Source organism: Schistosoma haematobium (genome assembly GCF_000699445.3).
Source record: "Schistosoma haematobium chromosome Unknown HiC_scaffold_224, whole genome shotgun sequence".
Classification (NCBI taxonomy): Eukaryota; Metazoa; Platyhelminthes; class Trematoda; order Strigeidida; family Schistosomatidae; genus Schistosoma; species Schistosoma haematobium.
Genome location: NW_026137053.1, coordinates 25,499 through 40,687, shown reverse-complemented (window position 1 = coordinate 40,687; position 15,189 = coordinate 25,499). Strand labels below are relative to the sequence as shown.

Below are 15,189 nucleotides of genomic sequence, written 5' to 3'. Positions count from 1 at the left end.
TTGATCCAACTTTCATTTGAAAGAGTCGTCAGATAATGAATTCCACTCGCTGATGATTCGATGGGAACGTCGTTTGTCAGCTGATAAGTAAGTTGTTCTGGTCTTGTGAACTATTTTTGCAGTTTCCTCGTGAATGCTCTGTTTTGAAAGATGAGAAAAATGAAGGCATATAAGGTATAAATTTATCACTACATAATTGGAAAACCGTGATAAAATCTTCTCTAGTTCTTCGATATGACGACTGTAATAGGTTTAGTTTAGCCAGTAGAACATGATGGAGCTGCAGTTGGAGCACTACTACAACCATTATCACAAAGGTATGAATAGTTACAAAAAATTGCCAGTGCAAGATACTCAATGTTCCTTGACCGGACATCTTCAGCAATAGCTCACTGTGGGAGCAAACAAACCAGCTTCCAGCTGAAGTGGAAAAGACCCTTGAAGTGGGTAGGACATACATTGAGAAAACCACTAAACTGCATCACCGGTCGTGTGCTAACTTAGAATCCTGAAGGGAAACGGAGAAGTGGGAGGTCGAAGAACACACTGGGTCGAAAATTAGAAGCAGACATGAAAAGGACGAATAGTGACTGGAAACAACTGGGAGGGACTGCTCGTGAAAGGTTAGGATGGAGAATGCTGGTGGACGGCTTATGAAACTCCGCAATGGGTAGCAGGCGTAAGTGAGTAGGTACGATTGACCCAATGGAGTGGAAAGAACTAAGAACACCACGGTATGTAGTTTTCACGTTTTCCTGAAAGCTTATTACCACAGAGTGAGTTCAGTAGGTATTTAGAATTTTAGAGATCAGAGTAAAGCTAATTAAAACGTGTCACATGTCGTTGTGCTTTTGAAATCTTCACCAGCCAGCTCCGTGGAGGATTTTGATTGCCCAACATCAACGTTTGTAACGTATACGCTTGTCGCTCACCTCTTGTCTGTTGAGTGTGAATTGGTCTTAGTAGTTCTCTTTTCTGCAGGAATGTCAGTTTTAATTAATTTTCTTCATCTAAGCTAACTAAGCATCATAACGATGTAAATACACAGTTATTGAAGTTTGCTCCAGGTTATTGTTTGACTTTTCATGGATTTATTACGCTTAGGCACTTAAATACGTTTATCTTAAATTTATCATTAACAAGTATATGGATATCTGTTACTTGTTTAATGAAAGCTGTCAATATAAAGTTTTTCTAGAGTATTTCGTCTGGTTTGCTGGATAAATTTACATTTTTTACGTCAGAACATGTTTTGGAATAAATTATTTGTATCATAGTGCTTCAATTTCTCTACTCGTCACTAACCACAACAGTCGTTTTAAATATAGACTTGATGTTTTATTCGTCTTTTGATTAAAACTCCCGTAGATTATGTGCTTTTATTAAAAAAATCAAATTTTATGTGCACATATCTCTTGTTTTAACTTGTATACTTTTCTGAATATCAAAATCATAGTTTACTGTAGGTATCATTACAAAGGTTTGATCTGGTAATTTCGAATAAATTGAGCATTGGGTAGATTGTTATAAATAAATAATATATTTGTAATATCTCAACGTGTTGCTCCGTCGTACTAATTAAACTTGGATTAACTTTACTTCGGTTGTGTTGTGTGGCGTCGAGTCGAAATTGACTATGAACACCACTACAAAGGAACGCGTACCAGGATATCCATAAAATCCCCCGGAAGCCAAATATCAGAAGGCAGTCAATGGAGCAAGTCGAGATATATTTGCTGGCGATCTCGTGGTATCGAAAGAATACCGAGGTCGTGCCAGGATAAAAGCTTGGCTACTGGGCGTGACTGGATTCGCGCGAGGTCACAATCGAAGTAAGTATAATGGATGTTTTTAGCACAGTCAAACAAAGAGCACATTAAACAGTCACTGGTACAATTGGTTATAATAATAATTGTTTCCACTGAACCAATCGTGTTCTCGTGATAAAAATAAGTCACTACAGTTGTTTGGTCTCTGAAGATGTGGCTTACACTAAGTAACGAAAGGTCAGAAAATATAATTTTTCCACTCATTGGGATTTTACAAACATGTATTACTTATTTAATCATAACTTACCAGTTCTGTTCGCCCTTCTTCATCTGCTTTCTATCAAAATCATATGGGAAGATGGAACATTGCACTTCTAACACAGTGAAATGATATTTATTGCTGATTATTCTCATGAATATAGGTCGTTGAGGGATGTTTTTGACGTGACAGAATGAAAGACGCTATAAATCAAACTGGTTTGTTAGTACTGCTGACAATTGTTCGGTGGATTACAGATATTTTCGTTTAAATTACTTGCGCTTCCAGCGACTCTAAATACTGTGTTGTTTGGTCGAGGTTAGGATGATGTACCTCTGTGCACCGAAACAGATGAATCAATAAAATTATGGTAGACACATATCTGGTGGTGATACCATTGATGTTTTAGCTACTGTTGTCCCCAAGTTGAGTGTTTGTTTGTGTTTGCATATCAAGATTATTATAGTCACTCGGGTTCCTGTTATGCTGATAAATGAAACTAAAATAACGTTGATTTGAAATTCAAAGGCCTTGAGAAATTAAACCATGTAGTCTTATTGTGATCTCATTGTTCTGTCAGAACTCATTGATTTTGTCCGTTTGTTATTAACTGAAAAACTTCCTGGTGTGTTCTAGTGACGTAGTGGTAAGTAAATTCCCAAAATAAATATCTCTGTGAGTCTCCAACATTGATGCTGACCTCATTAGTTTTACTGGCAACACCTAGCTGAAGGCGTTCGGTCACGCATCCGCACGAGATCACGAGCGGGTACGCTGTGCTACACATCCCTTGCAACTCTAGCCATCTATGACCAAACGCTTCCCGATGTATCGCTAGCATTCCAGATGTGTCTTTGAACATCTTCATTCTTGACTTCCGATTTGACTGGGTTGGTATGCTGCGGCTATAAGGGTGTTACATGTAAAGGCACTGCCATTCATTGTCACTCACTTCAATGGTGTTGATGTCAATTGTTCCAGAGAGTGAGCTTCCAACTACTGCACCCTCATCCAATCGATCCTGCAGTCCTTCTTTTTACTTTTAGTCAGTGACATGGTCCAATGGTTAACGATCTGGAATTTTGTAAGGTTCTTCATAAGTTACGCGACCGGACAAGCTTTTTGACACATTGAAGGTATTGTGAATATATCTTCTACGAGAGAATGGGCTATGTCTAACTGTCGAATATGACCCAGTACGGCAATAATGAACGCATAAGAATCCTCACAACAGCACTCATTCATCATTCGGTCAAAATCATTCTTCTTGAAATTATGCAACTACATTTTTCTAGTTCTAACGAACTCAGTTCGTCAAAGGTATTCTGCGTAAATCATTAAGCAAAACCTGTTCACTCTTCTGACATTTGCTTCCTCATTTGATTATTTTTTATGCTATATCAAATGTGTGGTACCAAGCAGTCTCCCCAATGCACAACAAAAGTGCGAAATCTAGTAATTTCGGGCACCTTTCTGATCGTTTATTGTCTCGTTCGTGAATATAAGAATGTATTCTTACCAAAGACTTTAAGGCAGTCATTTAAATCATTAAACATTTATCCCCTTTCAAGGCAACAGTGTATCTCATCCTACATTGGTGGAGGAGAAAAGTAGACGAGTTGAAAGTTAAAATTAGCGATAAGTTCTTAAATGACTATTATACTCTTATATGCAGTATTCAACTACTGAACGAAACGAAAAATCAGTACACATGTCAGGTAGAAGGGATGTGTCCGAATCTCTTCACATGTGGTTCACAGCTCGTCCTGAAGACCTCTATGCTCATTCGCTTTTATTGACCTTAAAACTGGCATGAAATCTCCATCAAAATCACCCACCTGAGCTAAAAATTATTATTATTATTAATGGCTTTATTCAATATTATCTTTTTGGTACAATATAGAATTCTCCACCATCTCTGTAGGAAGCAATTTCCTACAGGTTTAATTCTAAACTATTCTCTAGATCGTCGAAAACAGAGTCTTGGTTTGGCCAAAGTCAGAACAAGTAAGCTATTTGGCTATATAAACTTTATCTGTTTCTAAAACATAAATTAACATCGTTAGTGTACAAACAAACAGTACGGTCTATTAATACAGGGAAAAACAGAGACAAATAACATACCGAACAGTAGCCAGAGAATAAGAAAAATGAGTCAACAAGCCAATATTGTTTTACAATGAACATTAAACTGTGATTGGTTAATAAAGAGATACAGTCGTACAAGGTCAAAAGGAGTTGATGTGGTGGTGGGCGTTTCCCTTATTATTGGTGGATTCGTCTATCAATCACATTTTACAATCTCGAAACGAAAAAGTTAAGTATTTTACTTAAATTGAACACCAAAAAGTGGATTTACTTCACGGATAGGTATACCAACTTTATTACACTGCTCTTCTGTACTGAAATATTTTCATTCCCAACCATTTTGAGCGCATAATGTAAGGCGCCCCATATGTTGCTGCATAACGTTAGTAAGTATGAGCACGGCTTCGAAACTGATTACTGTAAACGAACATTTCCAAAGTTTATGATTAATTTTTCCTATTTAGTACGCGAAATGAATGTCATTTAAACTCTGATGACTTTCATTCTTTGCGTCCTTAATTCTGGCTGCTACTGGTCACAGAGATTACGCCGTTATTTAAACCTGCCAGCTGCCCTTTTGACTGTCTCATGTTTGTCAGTAGTTCCTATAGGACTAAATTTTGGGAGCATTCCCTTCACTTTCAAATTTTTTAATCACGTCTTACTACAGAAATCTCACAAGTTAGGCTATCTGACTACTTTGCATATGTCACGTCCTTAAGGTAACTCTTTCACTTTGAATTATATGAGCCACACAAGCTTTGTGTTGGGAGGTTTTATATAAACAGTGCATCGACAAAACTTACAAATTCGCTGAGTGTAGACATGGGAAAAATCCAAGAAGACCGGGCAGAATTAGAATGCCAAGAATGTCTTCATCAGCCATACTAGACTAGTTTTATTGTTCTTTGACGACGACTATACCTTTCAAAGTATCTGTCAAGTAGTGGAGCTGAAGTAAAGTGTAGCGGCTAGAAGTGGTCCTTATGTTACTCCGCTTATAATCACTAACAAAGCACGAATCACCACTGTTCTCTACTAGACCATGTAAGTCAGGCTAGAGCCCTTCTAGAGTTACAAGTGGTCCTGAGACCAGGTAAGGGAGAACTTAGTTCAAGATTATCAACCGTATCTCACGAAAATGAACATCATTGAAATGGTTAGTCAGAGTAAACCGATTAATCCACTAGAACGCTCTCTTGAGAGCTGAAATATCTCCACATGGAAGACACCTGATGGTAAAAGACGTGACTTTGCGGAAACCACGAAACCGACGCTCCTTCTGACAATCAATACGGTGATTGGCACGGACCTACAGAATTTTCGGGCTTTGTGGGAGACTGGACCGGTCACTCGAACAGATGCTTGGAAATAATAAAACTCACTAGAGAGGACCTGGAGAGAGGACTAATGTCGAGACAGTTGTCATTGTGTTCCATCTTTGTTGTCGACGTGTAGTATCAAACTGATGAGGGCTAACTATGGGGAATTGAGATGTCTCGTCACAACCAATGAACAATGAACTGTAGAACTAAATCATGTCAATATCTCAACCACAATATCCTTTGGTTTAGTCAGTCAAAAAACAAATTGATTTAGAATATTCAAAATGACTGGTAAAGTGATGAATATTTGAAGTTTGTAGTCAACTCTCTAAGTTGAATTCGGCTTATCAGCTGAACAGACATCTGAGCAAACCGTTAGTTGTATGGTTTTGTCGGCAACAATTCAGTGGTGATTATACGGGATCGTAGATTTACAAAAGTAGACGATTAATGTGTATTACACTTGTCTAAACAACATGTTTTGTTTAGGTAAGGCCTGTGATGTGTAGTAGTCGGATGGGATTCATGTACGTAACTTTGCAGTGGATTGGTCTACCAATCCGTTCAATAAGTGTGTAGTATCAAGTATTATTTGGAAATTTCCCGTTCATTTATTGAGTGAGTACTGCTTGTGAGAGAATAATTTTTGCTATGAATTTCATTTCATGCTCTCATTTTCACTTCATCAAATATCTTCATTCGGAAGTCTGAGACAAGCCTTAGTGATGCATTTATAGAAAGCATGGAAAACACTTCTTTCTTATTTAAATATAATCCTAGTGAGTTGTAATTTACAGGTGAATCCAGTTTCATTTAAAATAACATGGGTATGTCTGACCACATTGAATAGTATAATTTCAAATGTATCTATAAGTTTCTTCCCTATTATAGACTCGATAACCGATCGTCACCCTAAACATCTTCAACATTAACATCAAGACAAACATTAGCAAAGACATTCTTGTTATTATTCCCTAACTTGCAAATATAAAACAGGTTAAATAGTGACTAGTCAGCATTCAGATACCGGTTCAGTCCTAAACACAATCCATATTTAACTCTTAAAGAAACAAAAAAATTTTTGATGAGAATCAAAATACATATTGACCCAAAATAAATGTCAACGTATCAACAGATTCACTTCTGAAATCACGACTAAATAATGAAATCTGAGAAGTTAAATGACCCATACAAAATTTCAGGCTACGTGCTCATGCGTAATCAAGAAATGCAACATTCAGAAAAAAAATAAAAAAAACCAAAGTGTATCTGTCAAAAAACAAATATTTTTGCAAAAATAGTACAAAATAAATTCTCTTCTGTATAAAATATACATTTTCTTTAATGTATACGTGATGACATTTAAAGATGGAACGTTCGACACAAATCTGATTATTTTCTCGGTTAATACACGGTTAAACGAAGCTCGAGAGAGATGTTAACCTTGGCCAAGGAATTCACGTTTACCTTCATCGTTCACTGCACAGACATGCTTGAGAGGAGAGGAAATAATCAAAGGAGAAAAAGTGAACAATATTTATATCTTCTCTGAACAATGTGAAAGCAAATTTGACTCATCTCATCTCATCTCATTCATTCATTCATTCAAGTGATACATTGTCCGTTTTCTTGTTGGCCAACGTAATAACTCGCTCACATTCATGCCCACTCATCAATCTCCAACACATGTTACTCCACACAACCAACTTGATCGTTCCACATATAATAACAAACATAAATGGGAAAACAACAAATTATCCATTCGTCCAATTCACTTACTGGCAATTCACGGAAGCGATCGTTGTAGTCGATACCATAACCAACTATGAATACATTCGGTACTTCGAAGCCAACATCTACAAAATGCCATTTGATACGAATCAGTTTGATGGAATACGTTAAAATGACGAGTAATGATGCGTGTCTGATCAAAAGTAGACTACACTCGTGTTACACAGTTTTACTTTGCACGTCGTGACAATTGATCTCTGAATGAACCACTTAATGTGGTTTTGAGTGACTCAAATATACACTTGGTTTAATTTTAACAGAGATCAAAATAACTTGTGAGGAAAGAATTGACTGTTGAATTCTCTTACACGGTTGCTATATTTCTGGTTGGATGTGTTATCAGTGATCAGGAACACTGTGAATAAATTTTCTTTAGAAATGGAACTGGAACACGGTCAATAGGTATTATTACACAACCGGCCAAAAACACAGTAGTTCTTTGTTGTTCAGTGATGATCGGGTTCCATCTAACAATAAACCAGTGGATGATGTCCCACTCTGACTCTATGAATACTTGTTCAATGAATTAGCTCACAACGTCTATCTCCAACAGATTCTGTTGTACTATTGAAATGATTCTGACAAGATCAGATCTTCATTCGATGACTCACATCTTCGAACCTAGAACGATTCAATTTACATACACTTGAACACTAATCTAGTCAGCCATAATACGCATAAGTAGAGATACAAACAAATTAACATTTGCACAAATACAATGATAGTTCTGTTACGAACAATTTCAGTATTGAAGACTTACAGGTTGGTTTATATCCAGGAAAAGTTATTGTTTGTTTTTACTAGAAAAACTATTATTTAGATATAAAAAGCCATTTAAACATGATGTTATTGTAAGTTTAACTAATAACAATAATAACGATCAACATAGTTGTATATGAAAACTATTAAATATTTATTTAATGACAACAAAACAAACAAGGATAATACATACCAAAGAGATAAACAGGAAAATGAACTATTTGGTGGTATTTCTTCAATGGGATTCGTAATTCTTTTGAGTAATAAACTATTATTCAGAAAAACCATGAACGTTTGAAAAATAAAGATTATTGAACATCAGTTTTACTAGCAAAACACAGTAGAACTTATATACAAAGTATACAGTACACCTATATAATTGACTTAGTGTTCAATCATAACAAGTTGGAATCAATGAGAAATACAGTGACATTGATCTTTCACAAATCTGTCACACCACATCAGTAGTACTTACTATCAAGATAAACAATTGATTTCTACACATTCAGTGTCTTTCGAATTAAATGTATAAAAGATCTACTAGACAATGAATCCACTTGTTCAACCTGTTAACATCCAACTCAACATACACATAACACTCACTTCGAATGCATTCGGTGATAATACAAAATAAGAGAACAACATCAACACAACATACCATGCTGAACGAACAGATTTCGGTTCGTATTTCTTCACAAATCTCTCCAGTTCGTTTAAACTTGTGCCCGTGTCAACCATATCTTCCACAATGAGTACATCCTATACAGAACAACCAAATGATCATGATAAATTCTCTCCATTTCCGCTCAACCTACCTTATCTCTGAACTTCTCCATATTTGTACACGGAGTGATTTTGGTATCATGACCTACTGAATCATCCTGAATAAATTGATAGACATTAATTCACAAAATGTCATTACTACTTACAACGTATGTACTTGCAGCGACGAAGTCAATACTAACCCTTATGTAATTTTCACGCGTAAATGAATACTTTTGTAACGTTTTCCATATTTCAGAAGCAAATTTGAAACCTCCTTTCAATATACAAATCACGTAGACAGATTGTACACCAGATTTCTCATAATCATCCAATATATCAATAGACATTCTTTCCAAACGACTTCGAACCATTCCACCCGGAATTAAAATGGTTGAAATATGTTTTTCATAGATTTCTGGTAAAGTGAAATTCTTCGCTGAATATCCTTCATAACTATCATCAAACTAATTGAAAACACAGGCAAACAGATAATCAAGACATTTTGAAGACTTACAATTATGCAATCCTTCTTGTATTCACGGGAATTCATTTCAGTGCTATTAAATAATTTATTCACAATGAAGAAGAAATTACTGAGATTATATAGAGTGAAGCATACAGTTGATCATCCAACCAGATGTCTCGTCGCGTTAACCAATCAACTATCGACTTGATAGAAAGTCGAATTATGATAATAATTCTATAGGAGGAAATCGAGAACGAGATTGCTAGGAGAATCCGTTGAATTCATTGTACTTCATTGCTATATACATAATAAAAAGTGAACATGATTGTGGGTAAGCATTGTATTTTAGCGATTCGCATGGTGATAATATAGGATACAAGGTTATCAGGAAACATTGTTCCACTGATTGTATTACAGGAATAACGGTATTCTAGTGTTATTTACTCAAGTTCTTCACTCGATTACGTTGCTTGATAATTCACAAGGATTTATTGTATGAAATGAAATACAGATGATTGTTGTCATCAGGGAAACATGCAACTACTTGTTGCAATGTGTTAGGCATTAATTATTATAATCGGACAGATTGTGTGCATTCATAGTTGACTAAATTGAGATTATTCACCTTGTGCTAAGTTGTGCTGCAGATAGTTACTGGTGAAAATAATTATGGTACATTGGAATTATTAAATGGTGATTAGTGCATAAACATGATCTGATCATATTCACAACTATAAACTGATTGGCATTCATTAGCAGTGCCATGAGTGTTAGATGTGTGAGTTGTTGGTTAAAAGGAACTCTATTTCACTGTTTGTGTAACTACTCATTTCACACTAAACTAATTCAGTCTTGTTCCATTGAAAGAATACGCTTTTGTTAAAAGTGAGAATTTTCATATCATGTGAGTAGTCATTCTGATGATGAATGAACCATTCGTTTCATCATTAGGAATGGTGACGGCACCATCAATCCATCCATGATGGACAGTATTGTTGAAACGATACATTTATATAATTCAGTCAGATGTGCTTCCCTACATCAAATCTTGAATTTCAATTTCTTCAATTATAAATCTTACCAGAAATCTTCAACTACATTTCAGACTGATTATTACTCTTGAATATTCAATGGTAGTGTATGACCATAGAGTAATTACACTGGGACATTCTAACATACACAAGGAATGTAAATGAAGCCAGAGTAAGTTGACCTGGAGTAGACTTTTAGATTTCCAAGACTAATTATTGAATGAATAGATGAATGAATGCAAATTGCTTTGATGAAATTTGTTTATTTGAGTTTATTAACTAAACAAATACCATAATTTAGTTTAAAATTGACATAATCAAATCACAAATTAGTGTGGAATGTTAATGATAGCGTAAGTGAATTGACCGTGTTTATCTTGTTCATTGCCAAATCATATGCCTTCATAAGCGTTGTAATTCAATTCACACATAAGGTAATAATTACAAATTACAATTTAATGGTGACGATGATAATGATGATGAGGACGCATGGTATTTTTCATTATCTATGCTGACTGGTTGGATGTCATCGGTAAGACATTGTGAATGTTGCACTTTATATTACATGATCAATACAGTGCTCTATCAAAAATGGTAGTTTACGGAACAAGTCAATATCAGTAAGTTAAAATTTGACGTCTACACCACTCTCCAACATTCAGATATAAGCACTGTGAAATTGCATTACAACTTCCATGTTGTGGAACGATCGGTCTGGAGTTGTTCATTACTGTTCAGACTTTTGTCAGGTGACAGTTTATTTCATTGTAATCTATCATGTGAATTGCATCCAGTTGTCTTGGTACGGCCGACGGTGGAGTGAGTCCGTTCTCACTCTCGAAATTCTCTCATATGGACACGCGTAAACAGCCACATCCAGGGAAGTCTTTCCCGCTGATTAAGGCTCTGGATGTAGCTCTCTAAGAAAACCACCTGATTCGATCTGGGCACTATCATAGTCCACACACAAATCAAGTGACTTGAATTGCGCATATGTATTCGGTGCTCCTTTGTACCAATATTTATGTGTTCAAATAATATAAAGAAATGAATCATGAGAATCTTTTATCGTTGATTGTTCGCATGAATTCAGAGGACCAGCGAATAAATTTGACAAATGTAAGAATTTGGATGCTCCAAACGAGCCATTACGTATTGACAAATGAATATCGAAAGACTCAATAAAACATAACGCCTGGAAGACGTCAATACTTTTAAATTTCTATTTCCATAAATTCATCATTATCATAATGAAGTCTTCAACCGTCTGATTGCTTACTTGGTTGTTCATATTGATATTTCGTTATATGTAGACGACTTGATTTTTATCACTTTCTAAAACAGGCTTGGCTGATCACATTTCTCCACATTTTCAAGCAATAGATAAGTTCTCTTTCCACAACCACAATCTCCATTTCTGGACATTGTGAAATCTGTGATTCAAATGTTGTTATATGATAGTGGGAGCAGCTACCAGACACAAATGAAGTGAGGGATTCGCTCCAGCTCTGATCATTCTAGAGTAAGTGAGGTGGTTCTCGTACGTTTCATCATGTCAAGGAATATTATATCGATCTGATGGTTGATGGAAATAACCCGTGATTTGAAGTGAGTACTATTCTACTCACTGGAACACAAAGTGTATTGCATATTGCCGACTGGTTTTCATACTCGATATGAGCAAATCTTTAGTGAACGAGACTTCTCTATGTCTGTTGCGATTTCTGATTAACCTGACTTAATAAGCGAAGGAATGGATGAATGAATGGAGTAATGATCGTGTGTATTGATCAGTGGACCGCATGATATCCATTATTGACCATAGCTGTCCGATCATTCACATGTAGTTTTGAGCAATGCGTTAAAACATTCAACCAGATATTTCATAGAAGAAGTCGTTTCCTTACTTTCATCAATCGAATAAGTCTAGTTTGATAGAATTCCGAATGGATACATTATTGAAACGGAAATCATTTTCGGCCGCAATTAGCTTGAAGTGCTTGAGGAGACTGGGTTTGGTCGAGTGAATTTTGTACACAATTCTACTCGTAGAAGTCAACCACACAGACTCTTCGAGATGGGTGGGCTATCACACTATCTGAGATTGTGTGGTAAAGGACGTTGGAAGTCGATTTCGTCCGTTCATCACATTGACGGTTTCGACTTGTAGTGGCTGGTACTGTGCCCAGCACACATGCGTTATTCTAGCTGCTGAACAGATCAATTCATAAACCCCTCTCAAACCACATTTTCACCACATCAGTTATTCGCTTATTATACTGAACTGTTCTTATATGATCATAAATGTGCTCATTGCTTACCCTATTCATCACGTGTCAGTCTGATATCCATTATTCTTGTCTGAATATAAATATTGAGTCACGCCTAATCGAAACGAGTTCGCTCACTCACCTTCTCCTCTACGCCTCACTTCGTTTCGCTTCATTTCGTTCCGTTCCGTTTCGTCTAGTCTCGTCTCGTCTTGTTCACTTCGCTCTCTTCACTCCGTTTCTCTGATTGTCTGTCTGCATCAATGAGTGTTCGAAATATATCAATTCAAAATGCATTCTCGTATTTGACTTGCTTTATTCCGTTATTGTCCAACGTGAATTGAGTCGATAGTTATATACGAGGATTGAAGGCATGTATATTTCTACAACAATCAGCATACGTTCTAATTGGAGTCAGATCACAGCAATATACTAAACACTTCCCTATTCACCACTTGTATTCTCACTCAAGTAGCAAGTTTGTCCGGCAAATAGGAAGCATGTCTCAGCATCGATCGACCACTCCGCATCACACTTACCAAGAATCAATCACTAAACAATCTGACAATTGCTTTCATGAAATTACTAAGTTGACTGAGAAGAAACCAATTTAGAGGAGGTGACGATTGCATGTAAGAAATCAACACTGATCAACGTTAGAATGTCATATAAAGAGAATTAAGATGAATATTTCTGTAGAAATTTATCTTGAAAATAATAATAATAATAATAATAATAAACCACCAAATATGATTACGTTACGTGGGCGAATGAACAATAGATTGACCTTCGGAACCTGATATATGAGAATACTGTCTCATTATGACAAAACAAACAACAACAACAAACAAAAATGAAACTATCTATTGTTTCTCATAGACTATCTTCCTTATGATAGTGGCACGTACTTAAAGTAAATTTGTTTTGTTCCATTTTCTTTTCATATTTCTATTAGGTTAAGAAGTTAGGAATTCCAGTAATTCAATAAGTAAATTAGAGTGTAGATATTTAATGAAGAAAAACAGATTGGCATAGATTAGAATAAAATAGAATGGACTTATGATAATGAATTTTATTGTAAACTATCATTTTATATCGGCTTGTATATTATTATGATTTATTTTGCATTTTAGGTAACTTCTCCCATTCTGTAAAGTAGTTGATGGGATTTTGTGGTTAATATTATTGTGATTGGTAATTCTGTCAATTGACAATTGAATTGACGAGTCAATCTAAGCTGGAATACGACTGAAAACGTGGAAGTATTTGACGGTCTATTCCTTACTAGTATGGGATTCCTCAGAAGTGCGCATCGACGATTCCACTGGTGGGACTTGAACCCAGGATGTTCTGTCTTGCTTGCGAGTACTTAACTTCCATATCACTTTTTTGCCCGACATTCAATGGTGTGAATGTCCAACTTTGAAACTTCGACGAAACTTCACCATCGTCCATCATTGTCTTCACTGAGCTATTATCTTACAGAAGACTCAGCTGAACTCCACTGGTAACGGCTTCTCACTAGAACTTCAGGAAATTCCTCCTGGAGACCGTCACCAGTGAGCATATGATCGTGGATACTAGGACGAAACGGTCGTTCAGTGCTTGCAGGTTTGCCACAGTGGTCTAGTTTCAATTCACTCATGAATTCAACTATTTAATAAGATGAGTGTCAATATAAGAAGCTGGTAAAATCGACAATAAATATCTACTCGTAAATTACAGATCATGTTGCTTCTCAAAGATAAGTGTGAACAGTTATACTAGTCAATAAATTATAAATACGAAGTAAAAAATATTTGTAGGTCCTGGGTTCGAATCTCGTGAGGCAGAATCGTGGATGCGCATTGCTGAGGAGTCCCATACTAGGGCGAGACGTCCATCAAGTGCTTCCAGGTTCGCCCTGGTGGTCTAGTTTCATTTGACTCATGAATTCAACTATTAAATTATTATAATATCCACCAAACCCCTCTCAGAGAAGTTCTACTCACAATCTTCCTGCTCAGAGTTATTTAAATTTGGAATAGTATAATTAGTTTTAAATTGACACAAATCACAAATTAGTGTGGCATGTTGATGATAGCGTAAATGAATTGACTGTAGTTATGTTGTTTATTGCTAAATCTTATGCGTTCATATGTGTTGTACTTTAATTTTTTTTGTTCAGAGATATGGCAATATTAGTACTTATGTTTAAGATTAGGCACTTTAGGGGAGCAAAGACCTCCTCCTTAATTCGCCATTGAGGCCAGTTCTGAGCAATACCTTCCAGTGTTTTTCAGTTTTAATGCATTCTTTTAATTTCTGCTTGCAGCTCTCTATGCAAAGCCTTCTTCGATCTTCCTTTTTTCCCTTTTTCCTTCAAGGTTCTATGTTGGACTTGCTTTATAATTTAGATATTTATTTACTTATTCATTTTATTGAATACATAAATATTGGTACAAAGGGGCACCAATTAGATATACACCACACAATAACAATGCGAATGGGAAGAGATAGGGGTGTAAAATTCGTATTAGAAAAAGGGGAACAAAAAGGAACAGAAATTAGTGTATGGTAGTATAATAATAATAATAATAATAATAATAATAATAATAATAATATAGAGGCAGTTCAGTTAGCGAAGGTACAACCAGAAAGAATTCTTCTTTTAAGTAAAGAAGTTA

General features: G+C 35.9%; 1 protein-coding gene across 1 annotated transcript; it reads right to left on the bottom strand.

Annotated features, from left to right (window-relative positions):
- Positions 1-5,951: 5,951 nt before the first annotated feature.
- HPRT1_2 (hypoxanthine phosphoribosyltransferase 1) lies at positions 5,952-9,220 on the bottom strand (the record flags this gene model as incomplete). The annotated part of the gene is made up of 7 exons (XM_051208770.1): positions 5,952-6,933; positions 7,221-7,297; positions 7,993-8,041; positions 8,185-8,259; positions 8,650-8,750; positions 8,807-8,872; positions 8,921-9,220. Coding segments are annotated over 5 exons (567 nt in total), but the record flags the coding sequence as incomplete, so codon positions are not given.
- Positions 9,221-15,189: the final 5,969 nt, after the last annotated feature.